The sequence below is a fragment of the Chamaea fasciata genome, unplaced genomic scaffold, assembly GCF_029207755.1.
Source record: "Chamaea fasciata isolate MVZ Bird 193981 ecotype frontalis unplaced genomic scaffold, bChaFas1.0.hap1 SCAF_3, whole genome shotgun sequence".
Taxonomy (NCBI): domain Eukaryota; kingdom Metazoa; phylum Chordata; class Aves; order Passeriformes; family Sylviidae; genus Chamaea; species Chamaea fasciata.
Window position 1 is genome coordinate 65,588,623 of NW_027094088.1, and position 14,213 is coordinate 65,602,835.

The window sequence follows — 14,213 nt, forward strand, 5'->3', positions numbered from 1 at the left end:
CTTGGGGGGGGCTGGAGAGAAAAAAAACAACAAACCAGATGCAGTTCTAGGGTTCATCAGAAGAGATATTTCCAATAGTAATTGGAAACATACCGTTTATAAGACTTTATGATTTATTTTACTCTGAAGATATTCAAATCAGAACAAGTACAGTGGAAGGCTATAAGGCTGATAAGAAGTTACTCAAAGCTGCTGTTTGTCCCATCCAGCAAGCAAAAGCAGCAAAAACACACAACAACAAAATGTCATGAAGAGCAAAAAATAGAGAAAGGCAATACTGACTAGGAGGCACAAATTTCAGTTCATTTAAAAAAATTCTTTTCAGCTTCCAGTCAGACATATGAGATTCTGAAAAAACCCTCCTCCAAAAATAACATGTTAAAAAAAAAAAAAAAATAAAGCCAAAGCTTGATCCCTTGCTTAAATATGGTTATGGGTAACTGGTTTGCAATTGGAACCCAAAAAGGTGTTTTCCAATCTTATTTTTCTTTGAATATTTCGATTAGCAAATACTCAGCTTTGTTAAAAAAGGTTATGCGGTCGAATATTTAATGAAAAATAATGTTGTAATTTTCAAAGAAATAAATGTGAAGGAAACCATGGGTCACATAATATTTGTTTTGTAACAGAAGTAAAAGGAAACAGATTATAGCACTTACCTCATTCTTTAGCTTGCTTCCAGAGAACCTTTGAAAGTAAACACATTTAATTATTTCTTCATAGGCAGAACATTTGTAGAGATTATATATATGTATGATCTATTAGAAAAATCATCACATTTTTTCTAATGTAATTACAGGTTTTTATGGGTTTTTTAATGGTCTTTTTTCTTAACTTCTTCCACTGACTTTCAAATAGCTGGGGATAACCCAGTACCCAGGAAATACCCAGGAAACCCACTGATGTCTGATAAAACATGAATATTAAGACCACTGACTAAACACTAAAATACAAAATCCAGTTTCACATTTTTGTTTGAATCTTTGCCACTTCACAAAGAGCAAAAGGGTAGCATAGGTGCAAGTCCATAATGTCTTTATAAGGAAACTACTTATAAAAATAGTTATTAATACAGCTGACATTTCTTGGAAAAATTAGGAAATCATAATGATTTCCCATTCTTTTTCACTACAGTACTATTTTGATGCAATGAAATACATTTCTGAGATAAAAGATTCCTTAACTGGCAAAAATGTGTTGCAGTATAGCGAATGTTCTATTAAGAGTCCAATTGGGAGATTCCCAATGAAGTCATTGGACTATCAGACAACCCTTCAGTGCAGAAACCAGAAAGAACATTTTAAATTATAACTACTAAAGTAGAGAATGTGTAATATTAGCGATTCTAATGGATCAGTATAATGATAAATGTTGTTTGATTATTGTTATTTCCTGTACCACTAGCTGCCAACTGATAAGATACTGTGGGCAATATGAAGTCTCGTAATTATTAGTGGCAATATCATTGTTTCCTGCTGTTGAGATGCTCTCTGGCTGTTTCCTGCTCTCTGAGATGCTCTCAGAAATCCAGAGGCTGAGCAGTTGTGGAATTCCTCCTGCCCAGGCCTGGCACCGGTGCCTGACAGTTCCCACCACATGACAATCCAGCATATGTTACCTAGACAGTTCCCTTGCGTGTTGACAGTTAAGTATAAATGAAGGCATCACTCAGCTGATTACAATGTGGATCTAATTAATTTCAAGGCTAGATGTATTTGTTTTGAACTCTGGATTTCCACAAGTTCAGCAAAATGTACACTGCATGTACAGCAAAAAATGTGAGGCAGCATCTGCTAGCACTGCTGTCCCAGAGCCTCAACAACTAGAAAGAGACATAAAGGGCAGATTTACGGATCATTGTATGCAACCAGGTATTCAGAGTTTTGAATCCCTACACTGCCTGATTCTTTCATTATCCAGAAACTTGTTTTTAACCCCAGGCTACTGCATCACTCTCTTCACACAGAAAAATCCAGCTACTGTGATGGGCCAGACTGTGCAAAATGAGTGTCTGAGCTTCTGCTTTAATTCAGACAGGGAGGCAGTTGAACTGCTGGACCTTGAAAATCCAACATCTCGTACAGAACAGCACAGGTCCTAACACAAAGAAAAGGTTCCTAATTAGTGAATCTAGTGAGCAGTCCTGAAAATCTTAGAGAGTAATTGCGCCATCTTTATGTGAGTGTATACTTCCAGAAATACAGCCTTGGGGAATTTTGCAGAACCTCTACTTTCTTTGCACTCATTGCTACCAGATTGTGCCTGCCTGATATAAAGCTGAGGAGTAAGAGTTATTGTATTCCTTTAAATGAAAATAACTGTCTTTTAGTCAACAAAATGAACAATTTGTTCAAGATAATTCTGTATTATGAATGAAAAATACACTGTGTACCAGCAACACCTGCACACCTCTGGATACATACCAGACAAAGAAACAGAATATTCTACTAATCTATTACACACTAAGTATTGCTGTGGAGAGAACCCTCCCTTTTTAAGCATCATTGCCAGCATTACCCTCAATTTTTACACTTGTCTTCTTGTTTGGAAAAGGTCTCTTTGGATATAACCTAAATCTGCCACCAGTTGAATTTTCTATGTGTGATTATAAACTCATTTATTCCTTTCCTTTCTCAGAGTCCCACTTATCCAGGTACACTGCCACAGACAATGAAAGCCATCATTCAAGCCGTATGTGAACAGAGACATTTGTTTTACCAACTATTAATCTTTGGCAAACCAACAGGCAGCTATCGTAACGTATTGATCCCGCTAGCTGTCCCTTAAATAAATATAATTAGAGCTTCCTGGGTTAGGTTTAAACTGATATTAGCCAGTCAAAGAACCTGTAAATATTAATCTACACTGACCCCTCCCTCCTGCCCCACAGGTGCCAGCTTCACACCATTCTCCCAACGTTTCATAATGGAAAGCTGTCCTGGGGAAAGAACTCACAGGGTGACACACAGGCAAACAAAATTAGACAAGTGTTCTGGAAATGGGATTTTGCTCCCTCATAGAAAGTTGAACAAACGTTCTGCTGTTAAAAGTTGGCAGCTCTACACTGACTGTGGTGGGGTCAAACTGGAAGATACCAGCAAAATATAGAAATCAACCTTTTAAACACTGAGATAACCAGCAATTCTAGTTCTGGTAGAAACAAAAATTCAAGTCCTACATATATCTTCCTAAAGGAAGGTTATAGTTATAACTTCACTGATTGAGTCTCAGAAGTTATTTTACCTGGTTAAGCCCTTTCCAGAATACACCGAGTGATAATATGCACTGCTTTCTTTAATGCCAATTCCATAATAGTGATACCTGCAGGGAAAAAAAGAGGAGCATTTATGAATGACATGTCAAGTAAACCAAGCTGCCAAACTGAAAGTAAAGCAAGCTACCAGACTGATTTTAGATGCTTTCTGAAAACTTTTCTAAACAGGGTCTAATAATTCCTTTCACTGACACAGAACAGAATCTAGTCTCATAGAAAAGAGTATTGTCATGATTTGATCCAAAAATCAAGGGTTAAAATTAAAATACTTTCTCTCTTACTAGAAGAATATAGCTAGAACAGAAAATCCAGAAACATGTTACATCTCTTTTCCCTAATATGCCTTCTGTCTCTCTTTATTTCATTTGTTTGAAAGGGTACTGAGTGTGATCTATTTGGTTCATTTTATCTCACTTGCCATCGTTACATTTAGACAGTCCCTCAGAGCCTTTCTCAGTTGAAAATAGTTTGCCAGTGCACCTTGTAACTTAGTGTCCAGTGTCCTATGACCAATAATGGTAGTATGTCGTTCATTCATTCTTCTGTCAGGTTGTAGGCTGACTAACTCTAAATTATTAAGCCATTTAGGCACTTCTCATGCACATTTGTCTCCCTTGTTGCTCTCCTGGAGATTACTGCTCCCAAATAGAGATTGAAAATGGAAACATGCCTATTGCTCAGGCTTTGCAGCGCTCACACCCAACACCTTAACCAAAGACACCAAAGATGCAAAAAAAGGTTAGGTTGGTGCTAAGAAAACTGGCTGTGCAGTAGCTACTTACTGCTTTCCACTGATTTTGCTACAAAATAAGTGACCTCTGAGAGAAGGGCAGGAGAGCAAGCTGGGGGCAGCTCTTTCCATACCAGTCATAGCAAAGTTTGCCTGAGTTCATCTATCAAAGTTGATAGGCCCTGTCTTATAAATTCCACTCAATAGATTTAAAAACTGATTGTGTTAAACCAAATTTACCTAAGAATGTTATGGATGGAATAGAAAGGTTAATTTGCTTTTTACTAAAACTAGCTTGAAGGTACCATGGCAGCTGGTTTAACTGAGCTGCTTCAAAATATCAGTTTGCAACACATTGCACCAGTTCCACTGAAATTCCCCAAAAGCTTGAAGAAATGCATTCTTAAGACACAAACCTCCAGAGAATAGTCCATAGAGCACATTAACAAAAGAGTTAATCTCATCTCATCTCATCTCATCTCATCTCATCTCATCTCATCTCATCTCTGCTGTTCCTGGTGATGACGATTAAAAAGAAAAAATCACAATATTTTGTTTGTTCTTGTATGGAACTGTCACAGGTAAGAACAAAATCCTCACGTGCTTTATATTTACAAAGCTGGTTAAAGGCATTAGAAACAAATTATCCCTAAGAAAATGTTCATTAGGATGATATATTTGCCTAGCCTAGGTAGCTTTGACAATCTCAGCTGAAATTGTTTTTCTGTTTCTGGGCAGCCTGTTGTGTGCATTCAGAATTTTACAGCCAAGAAACACAACAGAAAGTGGCACCATCGCTTTTACTGCTTTTCTGAAACTGGTGAGTCTACTTAACAATGCTAGATCACACTGAGGCACCTGTCAACCCCTAGGAAAGTCAAAAGTGTCTCCCCTCTTTCCTTACTGTGACACAAGAGGTATGGAAGATATACACGTATGGATTCTTTGAAATAACAGCATTCACTTAGTCTTCACATTGCAAAGGGTGTCCATTGAACAGAATGAAAAACAGAATAGAGTGGTGATTGCTTCTTTAACAATGTTATCTGCCCATTTGTCATTGGCCATGTAAGCAAGCAGTTGCCCACATCTCATTCCAAAAGTTCAAATCTCCCAGCTTCAATCACATGCTATTTTTTAAATTCTAAAATAATAACTTTCACACTTTCACCATAAATTTGGCATTCCCTCCAGTTAAGGTAGGAGTGGGCCAGAGGCAAGGAAAAGCATTACTTCTTTACAAAGTTATGATTCAATATCTAGATTATTCTACATGAAATTCAGTATCAATACATTTGGGCTAGGAACAGGAATTGTTGTATGATTTAGAGTCTTAAGCATCCAGTGGTAGGCAATATACTTTCTCCTGCTGGAATGTCCCAGGATATCAGAATTTATCACTGAGACATCTTGTAATGAAGAGAATAGATATTTTCAGTATATATTCTGTTGTATTAAAGGCCTAGCAGGTATCATTCTGGTTTTCTTCAGTAAGGTGTAGTTGAATTTTTACTGCTAAAAAATACAACTTTCCATTCACAACACAGAAACTATTAAAAATAAGATAATTTTACTTTTCAACCTCTATCTGGCATACTCCATTGAGTAATAGGGTATGAAGATTATTATTCTCTCACAAGCCATTAGTTGAATAGCTTATTTTGGGCCCCCTGTTTAGAGTAGTATACCCATAACAGACACATTGACATCTTTAACCTACATCTCCAAATGTCTTCCTTCTGTCTCTTTATGTGCATATTTTTATTTGTATGTACAGTGTATTTGTATTTTGCTATTTATTATTTCTACTGTGTAATTAACAAAGCGTAATCAGTTACTAGAAGGAATTTACTCTCGATTTTTGAAACAAACATTTTAGAAAACAAGCTGAATTACTTTTCTCTTTTAATTTCAGTGGTTTGTTGTAACATATGTTCCTACACAACCTGCAGCTCTGATTTTAGCATACACTGACACAAATGATAGCTGATAAGGAAATGATAGGCTTAAGCTGTTCAGGGACTTGCAATAACTTCTTATCACAGGTCCAGCTGCCATATCAGTTTTATTAACCCACTAAATCACTCCTAATAAATAAGATAATAGTTTTCAGACATGATGGATAAAAGCTAAGATTCATCATTGATCAAAGTCTACAAAGAAATTAAATTGTAACTTGAGCTCAAACAGTCTTCTATGTGTATGGACTGAGCAGTTTGTACGTTTTCCCAAGGAGCTGCTTCAGGTGATTTGTGTACTATGAAAGTTACAGCTGAGTTTTAAAATGCATGTTCAAAATTACCAGTGCAAAAAGGTGGATTCAGAACAGAGAAAAGTTGCTCATAAAAACTAATCTAAGAGAGCAGTTTGCAGTATTTATGGTGTTGCATCTTCTTTCACTCAGCAGAGTGAAAATAGAAAATTTCCCTTACTTTCAGCTTTGTCGAGTGATTAGCATGGGCATGAGAGATTAATGTATTTTGTTAACAAAATTGTGTCCAGTGTGTTGGACCTTCTTGGCCAAATGTTTACATGAGTTTTAGCATCGACACTTTTGCACAAACGGGTTGCTGGATGTAAACATGGAGAAAGAGAGATTCCGACTTGAATTCTAGGAATCATCAGACTCAGTTTTAAGTTTGTCCTTTGCCCTGAACTAGAGATGACAAATGCTGTTTGGGAACAGAGGAGAAACTAACATTTGTCTATCTCACACCTTACAACAGCAACTGTATTCCATATGTTAGTGCAGGAGCTTTTCCTCAAGTCCAATTCACGCTCATGAGGATGTCAAAAAGAGCTTGTTCCAGAGTGGGAGAAAAACAGATGGTGGAAAAAGAAAATTCCTTTCTTTGCTTTCTTCTGATCACAGCCAGGCTCTACCAATAGATCACTGTGCGTGCTTGCAGTTTCCAGGAAGGCACTTTTTTTTTCCCAGGGCATTAACTTGTCTCTAAATTTAAGAACAATTGTTCCACTGGAGAAGAATTGTCTTCTTCCTTTTTATGCTTTTGCATTAAGCATCTGACTCTAATAGAGTCCTGGACAATGATCAGAGCTCTGGAGCAATACTGCTATATAAAACATCTCTGCCAGGAACAACGAGTACTAATACTGAGCCTACTAGCAATGGTAATAAAGATAGCAGCAGTAAAAATAATACAGTGTCTCTACACTACTGTGCTTTGTAAATATGACTTAATTGCTAGTAAGAACTCTCCTACTAGTCCCAGTAACTCAGAAACAGCTTATAACATTTAGAGTCCATGCTAACATAAAAAGAGAGTAACTAGTAATTTATTGAAACTGATGAACAGTCCCTTAACTTTATCATTAATTTAATGGAAATACTTCTGCAAATAACATTTGTGTGACTAACTGCTACCTGGCGAAATCAGAAATTGATTTACTCCTCAGTGAGTCTGTAGTTCTGAGGGGGGACATGGCCCACAACACCAGAGATAGAAAAATTGATTATCAGAGATCATTAAACTGAAAAAGGGTAGATTTGGATTAGATATTAGGAAAGAATTCTTTACAGTGGGGGTGTTGAGGCACTGGTACATGTCACTCAGAGCAGCTGTGGATCTCTCATCCCTGGAAGTGTACAAGGCTGGATTGGATGGGGCTTTGAACAACCTGGCCTAGTTGAAAGTGTCTCTGCCTGTGGCATAGGGGTAGAAACTAGATGACCTTTAAGGTCCCTTCCAACCCCAACCACTCTATCATTCTATGCTTCTATGATTCTATGATTTATACTGACACTTCTCTATGACTACTTGCTGCTGTATTTGGTCTCTGAACTGGTAATATTGTCATTTGTGCCTTTTGTGAGGTCCTTTTTAGCACAGCAAGATCAAGGCAAATGCATCTTAGCAGAAGTGAGAATTGCAGAGGAAAAGCCTCTGAGGAAAACTGATTAAAAAAAACACAGAGAAACAAGTGCCAGATGTTCAAACAAAACCTGATGATGCCTCATTCCTTTGAAAAAATTGTTCAAGAACAGTTAATCCATATGAAAATATGGCACATAATATCAACAAGGTCAGTAAGGATATAGAATCTGCCAAAGAAGTGTTGGGCACAAGTAATTTCTATTATAATATTGCTTAATGTCTTTGAGAAAAAGGGAATATAGTGACACATGTTCCAACACAATTAATTTTGTAGCTATATATATATTTGAAACATATTCGTTTACTTAATAAAGGCTGACATCCTGTGCTTAAATCATGCAGACACAGGATATGTTTTGGAAGTTTAGGTCCTCACTGGATCATTTTTATCAATCTGTTAGTTATGTCAGAACAAATATATAATGAGCATGTGCAAGACTTCTCCTGTGCATTACCTCGTTCATTGTAACTAAGAGGTTCACCAAATATGCTGGGTTATGAACCTGACTAAGAATTCACCACATCATTGATAATTTAGTACTTTGTCAAATACTCCTGCACAGATTGTGAATGCCAGATCTCTTAAAATCCTAAACACAACACCAGCAGCAAAGCTATGCCTACAAAATCTTATGCCTGTAATCACAGCTTAAGTTCGCCACAGTGGACAATACACAAAATCCCTCTTTTCCTTATCAAATAACCTTTCAAACAGTTCTCTCTTCAAAACACCTCTACTCAGCATATATAGGTCACCTACAAAAAGAGAAATTAACTTCAGTTCCAGTTTTCCTCTATACATTGCAGACTGTGTACTATCTCCTCAAAGAGATGAATGGATTACAAACTTGTAAGACTGTGAAAGACACTATGCAAGAACTATCCTCTGTTAAAACCAACAATAAAAAAAGCAATAATGTTCTATGAAGGCTTTATTTCCTTTGGATTTTATTTTTATTAATGGCTATTTAAAATAAATATTTGAGACATGCTCAAGAAACAGAATGTCTGCAAAAATTCGGAATTTAAATTCTTTCCCACCTTCATTTTTTCTGCAACAAAACCTAAAATTCACAAATGACATCTCATTCATTATTAGCAAAACAAAGGCAGAATTAACTAGCTATTTCTTGTATTTCTAAGGCAGGAAGAAAACCAAGTATAACAACATTTAATAACCCCCAAAATGATGAAAATAAAAATTTTATCTTTCAGACACTTCTAGTGTATTGCAAAGCACTTAAGAAAATGAGTCTTGTAGGTTTTTTTTTTCCTTTTCAGTCTTCTTTTGTTTTGAGTGTTGCTTATAAACTGCTGAAAGTCAAGAGTAACTTTGCCTTTAAAGGCTAAATAGCTCAAAATAGACTCTTCCCAAACAGAACGTTTTGTGTTCCTTCTATTTCTATCATTATTCTGGTTTTCTGTCTTATTCATTTGCAAAATGAATGTGAGGGAATATGTGTGTTGTCACTCTTCACAACAGTTTTACACTAAATTATTCATGGCCAAAAGCATAATGCCAGAACCAGAACTAATAAAATTTTACCACCAGGTGACATAGAATTGTATATGATCTATTCCTACCTAACATTTCCTAGTTCACAGTTTCACAGTTCAAATATACAAATTAGTTGGATACATTATTTCTGAAATGACTGTATATTTTTCAGTTTTAAAAGATACCCACAAGAAAGAGCAAAAGTATACCTTAACTTCAATTTAACACAACGCTTTTTTTGGTGGTGTATTTAAGTGAACCCATGTTGTTAGAGAACACAATTAAAGCTGATAGGCTTGCAAAAGAGAAATAAAATCAATATTTATAGAAAGATGAGCAGCTATAGAAAGACATATGTGTTATAAACGCTGTTTATACCTAATATTTTGACATATACTTGCAACATACACGTGGGTCTATAAATGCAATTATGTGATTCAGAAGCTTAATCAGTTTAATTAAAAAATTATGCAGCAGTGTTTTCAAACTTAAATGCTTGAGTTTGAGTATCAGTTTCATCATATACATGAAAGTTATCACTTGCAGTGTACCATCTGAATAAAGTCCCCTGCCAATTTGTGCATGTTAAGGAGACATGGAAATACACATGATCCCTAAAATGTGTTCTACAAGCAGATACACACGTAATTGTGCCTTACTTTGAATGGCCTCTTGTTCCAAGACGCCTTGTGGTAAGGAGAGGGAATTTCTGCCGAATGGTCTAAAGAGAAAATAACTGCATTAATTTCTAACACCAGCAAACTTCCTTAGCAATCTGTTTATAGAAAAATCGTAGTCTAAATGTGTGGTCTAAGGCAGTTCATGAATAAACATTTTTTATACTTACAGCACAACATAAACCATTAGGCCATGTTTCACACTGCAGGCTTTCTTCCATCCTTGTCCATCTTGCACTGTACCTCCACTCCATCCCACCTGTTCTCCCTTTCTGTTTTCACTTTTACATTTTAAAATCTAGTCTTCTTCACCAGAATCCTGTTATGTCCAAGTTCCTAAAGTACAACTGTATCTTTTGCTTCAGAGATCAAAATAAAAACAAGGGAAACTCTGCCCTCTAGCATTTCTGTTTTCAAAGACAAACAACTAGAAAGAATTTGAGTTTTTTATTTGAAAGTGTGATCTGAAAAATTAATTCAGTAACAGAGGTAGATCTAATAGATATGTCTAATTGACAGATCACTGTCAAAACAATGTTTAAATGGAACCTTTTGTCTTTCTCATTTATACTGAAACTGTGTATGAAAATTAGATATTTACCATTTTAGTATATCCAGTTCAAGAGGAATAATATAGGAAATAAACATTTTATGAACCAGATTTTAAATCCATTATTATTATTATTTAATTAAATTAATGCATTTTGCTACGTATAAACCATTACTAGATCAGTAGTGCTTAAAAAAAGATGATCCTTGAAGCATTTTTGGTTTCCTGTTTCACTAAATACTCAGGACTTAATTTGGAGAGTTCACATCTCTCTTTCATTAAATTACTTCAGGATTAATTGTAGGGAAGGGTAGAAAAGAGAATGAATCAACAATTTTTTCATTTGGGAGCTCGTTGTGTTCTTCTTTTCCCCTTCCAGTATTGCTTGTGTCACATCTCACTTTACACTGCCTTTAGTATAAGTGTCTTCCATGTCAGATCTGATTTTGTGGAAAGAACCTACTAATGCCATGAACAAAAAGGAAAAGAAAAGAAGCCTTCAAAGAGAATGCCTTTTTTTTTTTTTTTGTAAAAAGCAATAATAAGTCAAAGGGAATTTCAGCTTCAATGTCCTAAAGGTGATATTAAGAAATGCCTTCATAGGAGACAGTCATGGTTAGTCTGATTCCATATACATTAGTAGTAGAAAACAAGTGAATTCAGAGGCATTTTTACACAGGTGTACTAAGCTGTGATTCTTCCAAACAACTGACCTAACAAATTATGAAGGCATTTACTTATTACCTTCCCAAAAGTTGCAGCACAGGCAGGTTCCAGCTTCTCTTTTCTGCAGAAGTCTAAATAATGTGCATAAAGGATGCATCTTGGTAAACAAACTCCTTCACATACAATGTAGTTTTCTTCCAGCCTGTGTAGAGAAAGAAACAGCTAGAGTAAGAAGCAACATGCCATTTCTCCCAGTTGCATTTTCCAGTTTTTGGTATTGCTCTCTTTTTTGGGGGGAGTTGTTCTTTTTTTAATTTTACTGAAGAATTCCATCAGAGCACACAGATGAGTTTGTCCTGAAGATGACAGGCACTACAGACAGACTCCACACTTGGTGCTTAGGCTAGATGCAGAATATGGATAACCTGGAACCAGACCCCTGTACATATTGAGTCTTTGCTTTATTTAGAGAACTAAATTATCATCACCTAAGAGCCAGCTTTAGTCTGAAAATAAGATCCCTAGCTAGACTGTGAAAGACCTGGGTTTAAGCCAGTCCTTTGAAAGTATTTAAGAGCAGAGATCTAGACTTGCATCTTCTGTCCCACTGTATCCTCAACACCTGAGTTGAAGTACTTTTTCCTCTTTTGCTTTTTAATTTCTACTCTGGATGTGGAAATGCTACAAATCACAGGGAAAAAAAAAAAAAAGAAAAAAAAAAGAAAAGAAAAAAAAAAAAAAAAGCAGTGTTTTTTGACGAAAGTGAACTTCTATATAGCTTCCCAATCAGTTTACAGAATACAAGTGATGAGTGATGGTCATTAAAGTAAAACTTTTAAAACTGAAGCAAAAACCTGACTGTTCTCAGTTGAAGAGAACCCTTGGTAACAGCTGGGTATTTCTCTGTCCTGTTGTTTTTTTCTTTATCGTTTTTCATTGTTCACTACTCCTGGGATGATGTGCAATGTATTTCTTTCTCAAATTACACAAATTTGTAAGAAAATACTGTGTAGTGAGGGCTGCATATTGAATAATTTTGCATTGACTTGCCAGACTTAAATCCTTAACTATTTACACTCAGAAGTCAGATGTAAACTAGAATAAGAAACTGAATAATTTGGATTAGTCTACTTTTTGAGTTAGAAGGGGAAAAAATCTCTACTGACAGTCTGCATTTTTAAGTTCCCATTTAATTGAACAGCATTCCTCTCTAATTTCAAGTGTACTTCAATATAAACATTTATCAATTAATGTCTGCAGAATTTGACCTCTTATTTGGTTAACTTTTTTCCCCAGATAAAATAAACCAAAGTTAGGGCCTCAATGGGTGGGAGAACATAATGTAAAAGAAATGCACTATAAGACAGTGAAAATCTAACTGTGACTGCCTTAAAGGATAATTAAAGCAGCCATTCACAAATGCAATTCTTAAATAATTCTTTAAAAATTCTTAAATCATTTTGATGATACATTTAATTGATAGGAACATAGTGTGAGAATCTGACTGAGACTTCTGTTAAGTGACAATAATTTGTAATTTCAAAACTCAGAAATTTGGGGATGGGTGTCCTTATTTGTAGATGATACTTATCCAAAAGAAACCCTCAAAACAAAAACAGAAAACAAAAACCAACTAACGAAACGCCACCCAAAAATGACAAATTCTTTCTTAAAAGAACTGTGAGATCTCGCCCTCCTTGCCGGCTCAGCTGTTAAAGGTCCCTTTGAGTGTGACGGACACGCCGGCTCGGTCCCGGAGCTCCCAGGGCGGGCAGCGGGGGCTCTCTGGAGCCCTACCATTGCAGGGTGAGCTGCGTCTGCTTCTTCTTGTCCTTCATGATCTGCGCGATGCTCTTCTTCGAAGACGAGCTTTGGTCGGCGGCTGTCAGCGCGCCGTCGCGAGCATCCGCATCCTCTTCTTCCGAGGAGAGGGCTTCGCTGCCGAAGCGCGTTTCTGAGCGCCGCGGGGGACAAGAAGAGAGACCCAAGGGCATCGTTACGGTCCCGCAACACGCCGCCCCCTCCCGCCTGCCGCCCTGCCCGCCGCGGGCTGAGGGACGGCCCCGGCAGCCGCGTCCCCGCCGGAGCCCGAGCAGCGGCTCCCGCTGCCTGCCCTGGGCGTTCCTGCCCCGCCGCGGGCTGAGCAGGGCACGCTGCCGGCTCTCCATCTTTACCTGCCTTGATGCCGGCGGACAGCGGCGGCTCGGGCAGCGCCTCCCGGGCGCAGGGCAACAAGCCTCGCCCCAGCAGCCCCGCGTAGCGCTCCTCCTGCGCCTCGGCGGGCACCGCCTGCGCGGCCGGGAGGTGCAGGAAGGCGTCCCCCTGCCCGGGTCCCTTGGCCATGCTCCTCAGCGGCGCCGGCTCTGCCCCGGCGCGGCGCGGGCGGCGCCCATGGGCTGCGGGAGGGGACGGGAGCGAGCGGGCGGGCGGGCGGACGGGGCGGGCGCGGCGGCGGCCTGAGGGCGCGGGGGGCGCCGCCTGAGGCGTGGGCCGGGGTCTGCACCGCGGCCGGAGACGGTGTCGGCCAAGCGCCGCCGTGAAGGGGCGGAGAGGCGATGCGGGGGCGGCAGCGGGGGACAGGTGTGCCCTACGGCGCCGTCCAGGGAGGCTGCATGGCTCCCTGCGGGCAGGCACGGCCCGCCTGCCCGGGGGCTCCGCCTCGCACGGCGGCCCGCAGGCGGCTCCGTCCCTGCCTCCTCTTCCCCTCCTGCCGCCGTGCTCGGTCGGGCCAGAAGGGGACAGGGCACGGCTGAAGGCCGAGGAGGTTCGGGGGAGCCGGCCAGGAGCGGATCTGCCGCGGATTTAATGATTAACTCCAGCCGGCGGTGGCTCCGGCTGGTGTCAGGGAGCAGCCCCGGGCCCGCCGCGGCCGAAGCAAGGGGCGGCCGCAGGGTCCCCTCGTCCCCTCAGGGCAGAAGGCGG

The 14,213-nt window shown here is 39.1% G+C and overlaps 1 protein-coding gene across 1 annotated transcript in view; it reads right to left on the reverse strand.

The window, feature by feature from the left end:
- Window positions 1-13,634, reverse strand: part of RFX6 (regulatory factor X6) — a 32,946-nt gene extending 19,312 nt beyond the window's left edge. Inside the window, exons 1-6 of the mRNA XM_066180505.1 lie at window positions 13,466-13,634; window positions 13,089-13,245; window positions 11,370-11,493; window positions 10,058-10,119; window positions 3,244-3,321; window positions 660-687 (exon numbers count right to left, since the gene is read on the reverse strand). Coding sequence (XP_066036602.1) covers window positions 660-687; window positions 3,244-3,321; window positions 10,058-10,119; window positions 11,370-11,493; window positions 13,089-13,245; window positions 13,466-13,634 — 618 coding nt within the window. The remainder of the gene's footprint in view (window positions 1-659; window positions 688-3,243; window positions 3,322-10,057; window positions 10,120-11,369; window positions 11,494-13,088; window positions 13,246-13,465) is intronic.
- Between the last annotated feature and the right edge of the window lie 579 nt (window positions 13,635-14,213).